The sequence below is a fragment of the Lolium rigidum genome, chromosome 2 (assembly GCF_022539505.1).
Source record: "Lolium rigidum isolate FL_2022 chromosome 2, APGP_CSIRO_Lrig_0.1, whole genome shotgun sequence".
Taxonomy (NCBI): domain Eukaryota; kingdom Viridiplantae; phylum Streptophyta; class Magnoliopsida; order Poales; family Poaceae; genus Lolium; species Lolium rigidum.
In genome coordinates, this window is record NC_061509.1 from 20848187 (window position 1) to 20855564 (window position 7378).

The 7378-nt window shown below is 53.4% G+C and overlaps 1 protein-coding gene and 1 pseudogene across 1 annotated transcript; both read left to right on the forward strand.

The window, feature by feature from the left end:
- The first annotated feature begins 230 nt into the window (after nucleotides 1-230).
- LOC124689312 lies at nucleotides 231-901 on the forward strand (annotated as a pseudogene).
- A 2331-nt stretch (nucleotides 902-3232) lies between these two features.
- On the forward strand, nucleotides 3233-5474 carry LOC124689313 (UDP-glycosyltransferase 73B4-like). The gene is made up of 2 exons (XM_047222863.1): nucleotides 3233-4332; nucleotides 5033-5474. The coding sequence occupies exons 1-2, from the start codon at nucleotides 3233-3235 to the stop codon at nucleotides 5472-5474; spliced, it is 1542 nt and encodes a 513-aa protein (XP_047078819.1).
- The last annotated feature ends 1904 nt before the right edge of the window (nucleotides 5475-7378 follow it).

Here is a 7378-nt window from a genome sequence, read left to right on the forward strand (position 1 = left end):
TAATATATACTAAGTTATCACGTGACAGGTGCCGTCACCAAAATTATTGGACAAAATTATTGCATATATACTGTAGTACTGTACAAATTGCTGCATCTATCAGTCGAACTGCTCCCAATTCTCCAGCTTTCCCCCTCCGCTCTCGATTCTTCCTACTACAACCACCTCAAAAGATCACAAAAAAAAGTGTAGTTTTGTGTCTAGAAGATCTGCGTCGGCAGCAGGCATCCATGGCTACTACCAGAGATGAGGCGCAGCAGCAACCCCTACACATGCTCTTCCTCCCGTACTTCGCTCTGGGACACCTCATTCCGGTCACCGACATGGCCGGCCTATTCGCTGCGCGCGGCGCCAGGTTCACCATCCTCACCACGCCTGTCAACGCCGACATCATCCGTCCGGCCGTCGACCGCGCCAACGCCGCCAATCTCCGCGGCGCAATCGTCATCTCCATCCTGCCTTTCCCCGACGTCAGGCTCCCACCGGGCATGGAGAACCTCAAGTCCGTCACCCCGTCCCACGGATCGGAGCAGAGTACCATATCAAGTTCGCCCAGGCCACGCAGCTTCTCCGCGAGCCCTTCGACCAGTTCCTGGCCACCACCCGCCCCCGTGTGGACGCCGTCGTGTCCGACAGCTTCTTCCCCTGGTCCTCAGACTCCGCCACGATGCACGGCATCCCGCGGCTCGTGTTCCTCGAAAGCAGCGTGTTCGCCCGGTCGTGCAGCGAGACCATGCTGCGCAACAGCCCGCTGGAGACGGCGGATTGCCCCGACAATCCCGACGCCCTGGTTTTGCTGCTCAAACTCACGAATCACCAAGCCATTACGTCATCTCCACCAGGACTCGAATCACCATTACTAGTCCCTGGATCTCGGCTTCCATGCCATTCTCCAACATAGATGTCACCATGGAACTAAATACATGTCGCACGATGGTAACAGAGTGCAGAGCTTCGCATTGGTCCCTCTGAAACCAAACGGTCAGAAAAACTCGGTTGTGTAGGACCGGGTCCCATCTGATCTGGCAATCTCAAGGCATGAGTTGCCTGGTGGAGTTCGCCGGTGGAGCCTTCAGGAACACGACACTTCGGCCAGATCAGCGAACACATGCATCAAGCAGATCTTCTTCTTGTCCTGAGAGGGGCCCTAGGACTATGTCCTTTATTGACGTCATGTCAGTTGCCCCCACGCCACCCGTCGGGAACCTGCAAGATTCTCCGCTCCCAAGTTTAATGACAAGACAAGCAAAGAGGATGTCTTTGACAAGGTAACGATGCCAAGCGACGCCTCCATTGTCCGCCAAAAACGAAGTCAAGGTGCGTTTTGTACCGGCTACCATGTCACCCCTAACTTGTCGGTGAGATCACCCGATCAGCCACCTTCAGCATTGAAGGGGGGCACCACCGCCATGCATGGGATAGTTGCACATGGCATCCTCGTGTAGCCATAATATCCCAAGAATTCCTCTACGAGCCTCCGTTAGGGATGACACGATGCATGAAGCAGCATGGTCGCGACCCAACTAGGTCCATGTGGGCCCACATCGGGGCATGGACCACTGCTGTCATTCGCCGTCGGCTGTCAAAAAGGGTCATCGAGGTCCTTCGGGTGGCACCATACCACGACAGCACCGTTGACCAAGCTGGTGTCAGCGCCGCCACCATCTCGAGTTCCATGCCCCACCATGCCACTAGTGATTTGCCTGTTAACGTCTTCGGCGGTGGCGGCAGCGAGAGGAGGCGCACGGGGGGAGGAGGACAAGGTAGCAGCCGGGGTGTCCTGACGTGGCACGGGCCCCGTGCGGCGCAAGAGTTATGAGTGGCTTTTTAAAATTGGGTGGATTTCACTTCCCGACCTCTACACTAACTAGAAATGCACACAACAATTAAGTATGAGTATTTAAATTATTAATCTTGATTAAAAGTAAAGCTTAGTCCTCGATGTAAATTGCATGAGTACCATAACCAACCTGGATGTAAGTACAAATAGAAACCTAAATCTATGTCCCAAAAATTTAGACTCAAATATCACATTTGAACATCCGCTCCCCCAAAAATTGAGCTAGATCTATTCTAGCTGGGCTTCCACGCGGAGGCGGCAGGAGGACAAGCCGCGATGCCTACGGTCCCTGTGGCGCGGGAGTCGATGGCCGGGGCGGCAGCCGAGCCAATCATATGCATCCCCGAAAACCTCTTTATAAAGACAACTAGACCTACTGGAGTGACATCAGCAGTGACATCTTCCATGTGCTAACGAATCCTTCCACAAATTTATGAAATAAATCTGAAACATAATTGAAACATAACGAATATTGTGTGAAACAAATATCAGTGATGTCAGAAGTGATATCATCAGTTTCACTTTTTATCAGGATATTTCACAATATTTTTCATATATCACTTTAGTTTCACAAAAGTTTCACTTATATTTTAATTATTAGTTTTATAATGAACAAATGTCAAAAGCCACACTAATTTCAAAGGAGAAAGTGAACGGTAGATATGACACCGGTAGATTTTTTTCAATAAAGGATGCTTTATTACTTTGTGGAAAGCAATTACATCCAGTCTCTGCATAACCAGGATGCACACAGCTGTTCAAGTCTCCAGAACGAACAAAACATAAAAAAGGCGAAATACATCTCGAGACGATGAACTGTAGAACGCCTAAGGAGAGGATGGAGCTGCAATCCGTAGACTATGCTACCACCCATGTAGGGAAAAAGTATCCCTCGCCGTAGCCTCCAACCGATAGATATCGTTGGCTTTAAATTGGCAGCGTTATAGGCACCCCTATCAGTAAATTTAAACACGTACCCACGGTTCCAGATCGATGTCAATCATTTGATACGAAGCCATTGCTGTCATAATTAGTCTGCTCGAGCACAGATCGTTCAGATTTGGTGAGCACATCAGGGGAAGTCAATCATAGGGTACGGTAGATGTGGCGCTAGATAATTGACCACCCTCCTAGATCTAAGCTCAACAACTTCAAGACCTCACAAATTTCCGCCCACTATACTAAGTTAGCACGTGACAGGTGCGGTGACCAAAATTATTGCATATATATTGTAGTATAAAAAAAGGAATTGCTGCATCTATCAGTCGAACTGCTCCCAATTCTCCTCCAGCTTTCCTCCTCCGCTGGACCGCTCTCGACTCTTCCTACTGCAACCACCTCAGAAGATCACAAAAAAATTGTCAAGAAGATCTGCGTCGGCAGCACGCATCCATGGCTACTACCAGAGATGAGCCGCAGCTGCAACCTCTACACATCCTCTTCCTCCCGTACTTCGCTCCGGGGCACCTAATTCCGGTGACCGACATGGCCGGCCTATTCGCTGTCCGCGGCGCCAGGTGCACCATCCTCACTACACCTGTCAACGCCGACATCATCCGTCCGGCCGTCGACCGCGCCAACGCCGCCAATCTCCACGGCGTCGGCTCCCAACCCGTCATCATCTCCGTCCTGCCTTTCCCCGACGTCGGGCTCCCGCCGGGCATGGAGAACCTCAAGTCCGTCACCCCATCACACGGAGTAGAGTACCATGTCAAGTTCGTCCAGGCCACGCAGCTTCTGCGCGAGCCCTTCGACCAGTTCCTGGCCACCACCCGCCCCCGTGTGGACGCCGTCGTGTCCGACATCTTCTTCCCCTGGTCCACGGACTCCGCCGCGGCGCACTGCATCCCGCGGCTCGTGTTCCTCAGCAGCAGCGTGTTCGCCCGCTCGTGCAGCGAGACCATGCTGCGCAACAACCCGCTGAAGACGGCGAACTGCCCCGACGATCCTGACGCCCTGGTTTTGTTGCCGGGGCTGCCGCACCGTGTGGAGCTGAGGTGGAGCCAGATGCTGGACCCCGCGACGCGGCCGCTGGAGTGGGCGTTCTACCAGAGCAGCAAGGCCGCCGACCAGAGGTGCTTCGGCGAAGTGTTCAACAGCTTCCATGAGCTGGAGCCCGATTACGTGGATCACTTCCACGCGAGGCTCGGCCGCCGCGCGTGGCTCGTCGGGCCGGTCGCGCTAGCCACCGAGGACATGGCTCCTGCGACAGGCAGAGGTAGTCCTTCCAACGCGCACTCGCCCGACGTGGCGGCCGAAAGCTTGCGGTGGCTAAACACGAAGCCGGCCGGCTCGGTGGTGTACGTCTCTTTCGGCACGCTCACCAGTTTCTCCCATGCTGAGCATCGCGAGATCGCCAGTGGCCTCGACCTCTCCGGCAAGAACTTCGTGTGGGTGCTCAGTGGCAGCGACGACGACCGGTCGGAGTGGATGCCTGAAGGCTTCGCCGAGCTGACCGGCAACAACGACCGCCGCGGCTTCCTCGTACGAGGGTGGGCGTAAGGCTGGACACGAGCCAGCTCGAGCCTGGCTCGGTGCGAGCCGCAGTTTGGCTCGTCCCAAACTGGCTCGGCTCGGGCTGGCTCGTTTCTGTCACGAGCTGGTAAAATAGGCTCGGCTCGAGCTTTGCTCTGGCTCGGTTAAGCTCGAGCCGGCTCGCGAGCCCAGCAGCAGATAAACAGGAACGGAGCAGAGAGCTCCCAGGAACGAAGCAGGGAGCCGACGAGGCGGAGGGGGGTGCCGCTTCAGAGACGCGATGCTCGGATTGTCCTCCGAGCTGGACTGGGCGCGGGCGCTGGCCTTCTTCTTCACCGCCGGCGCCACGTCTCCATACGCCGCCGCTGTGCTTCCGTCCGTCCATGTCGGTTTCGACGGTAGGGTGAGAGCGGAGAGGCGAGGAACGGTGGGGCACGAGGGAGGTGGGGCGCGAGGGCGCGGTGGGCGCGAGGGGGAGGGCTAGGTGGCCGGCGGAGCAGACATCAGGGGCGGCCGCGGCGCAGCGCCTGTGCTGCGCGTGGAGAAAACGATAATGAACCAGAACGATGACTACCAGCTGCTGTTCGTGCGTGACCTGATCCATCCAGCCATGTTTTGGGCCAGAAACCAGCCCAGATTGCATCCTTCTATTAATACGTAAAAAAGTGACGAGCTTTCGGGCCGAGCCAAAAGCTCGGCCCGAACGTCCAGCCTTAGGTGGGCGCCGCAGACGCTCATCCTGAGCCAGCCGGCGCTGGGTGGGTTCATCACGCACTGCGGCTGGAACTCGGTGCTGGAGGCCTTGAGCGCCGGCGTGCCGATGGTGACATGGCCGAGGTACGCCGACCAGTTCTACAACGAGAAGCTCGTCGTGGAAGTGCTAAAAGTGGGCGTCAGCGTCGGCGCCAAGGACTATGCGTCGTGTATGGAGACCCATGAAGTGATCTCTGGCGAGGTGATCGCTGGATCCATCACCAGATTGATGGGAGGTAGTTTGGAGAGCGAGAACATACGGAAGAAGGCTGAGGAGCTCCGTGTGAAGGCGAGGACCGCGGTGGAGAAAGGTGGAGGTTCCTACAATGATGTTGGGCGGCTGATGGACGAGTTGATGGCCCGTCGGAGTGCTGTCAAAGTGGGAGAAGAGATCAATGGATTTTGATACGAGTTGTTGGCTACTTTGCAGTTAATTTGGCTTTGTGCGTCATATATATGAACAGGCCAGGTTTGAATTCTTGCGGCTTGTATCGGCTTCACGTGTTCAATTCGTATCATATAATTATCTTTTATTATCCCAAAAATTCTTGCGGCCATTCGCGCCGTTGCATCGGGCCGGGTCGCGTGCGGAAGGTGGGCCAGCCGCGCGCGCGCGCGCGTGAGGAGGCAGGCAGATGCGAGACAGGCTGGCTGGCTGGCGCGATGATGTTAATTTGCGTGCCGCCGGAGACGTGTGGGTCTCGCATCTGTTCCGCTCGGTCAGGCAGCCGCACGCCTTCCGTAAACGCCGTAGCATGCCGCTATCGCGTGCTGGCCTGCTGATGTGCCTACCTCCAATCTTTTTTTTTTCTTTCCTTTTATGAGATGCTCCTCCAATCTCTGGTCCTCGCTAGCTCGCGTCACACGCACTGTACGTACTTGTGCACTAGCGACTCAATTCCACGGACGAATCAAACAAGGAACCTCCTCTTACTTCTACTAATTAATTTACACGCAGCGCGCGCAAGCCAAAGTTGACACGGAACGACCGACCGACATCTCAAGGGTTTTTGGTACTACGTATTATTAATACGCCTCTTTGCATCGACCGGGGAAACCTTTTCTTTTGCGCCCCATCTAGCTAGGCCTTGTTCGCGCACCAACAGAAACAATTGACCAGCCAACCCGCCAGGCACTAGCCGCCTCATTCATTAATTATTTCAAGAAAGGAAATCACTCAACCCTCATTACACATCCACACAAGTGTTGCCAATGATCCACACAAGCTCACTCCTATTAATTCATTCCATCCACACAAGCTCATCTCCGCCTCATTCGATCATGAATCCATCGCCTTGCCGGACGCTCGTGAAACATTTAACGACTGCACCAGCTGCTCCAGCACAGCAGGGCAGCCTACCCTCCGCTCCTCGCCGTCCGACGCCAAAATCCAAAGTCACAAGTCACGCGAGAGGGAACAAGCAAGCAAGGAGGGAGGGAAATTTTCGACCGCCCTCTCTCCTATGCGTGTTGCTAGAAATTGATGGACCGTGCGGATGCAATACCCCTCCGATCGCTAAGGTGTACACTCCATGCATGCAGCAGTAATTGCCCAATAAAAGTGAGTGAGGGGATTCGGGAGTTTTCTTTGGACAATCTCAAAACTCCCTGATTACTTATTGGCAATCCTGCATCGCCCTTGTTTCGGTGATTAGTTATCGGGGCGATCCTTCATGGCACTTGTTTCAGGTGATCCTGTGCTATTTTCGTGCCTATGCATGAGTACTCGTTATGTTAACTTCTTTTGGCGATCTGGTGTTATTTTCGTGCCTACTCCCTCCGTCCACAAATATGTGTACATAAATAAGTGTACATGCGGAATTTTCAAGATAAATTATGTTGTGGAGTGAAAAATATATTGAGAATATACATCTTTCCTCTTTAATCCTTTCACCTCCAATGAGCTAATTGCATGTACAAAACAAGAAAAACATGTGCTCGATATTATTGAGTTTGATTTCCGTGCGATGAAAAAGAAGCAATCAAAGTGATTAGTAAGATAGGAGTACACTTTTTTGTGGACAAAGTTTAGAGCTAGATGGAGGGAGTCTGCACGAGTATATTCGTCTTGTTAATTTTTTTTTATACGTACTCCCCTTGTTCCATTTTCCTAGGTGTCATCTCATTAAGGTGCTTCATAGAGATTATGCATCGGAGCCCATACATGGATTGAGCTAGCTAATTTTGTGAACAATATTTGGGCTCTCCGGACCATGTGGTGTGTGATCCTGAGCTAGCTAGCTCCTCGTCACTCTCCCAGCTCGTTTTCGTTTTGCCTGGTACAATGCTTCAATACATTTTTCTTTCTTC

Excerpts from the sequence above, each read along its gene's own strand:
- LOC124689313 (XM_047222863.1), top strand. The coding sequence starts at position 3,233 with ATGGCTACTACCAGAGATGAGCCGCAGCTGCAACCTCTACACATCCTC. Across the intron at positions 4,333-5,032 it reads CGCGGCTTCCTCGTACGAGG|GTGGGCGCCGCAGACGCTCA; the intron begins GTGGGCGTAAGG and ends GTCCAGCCTTAG.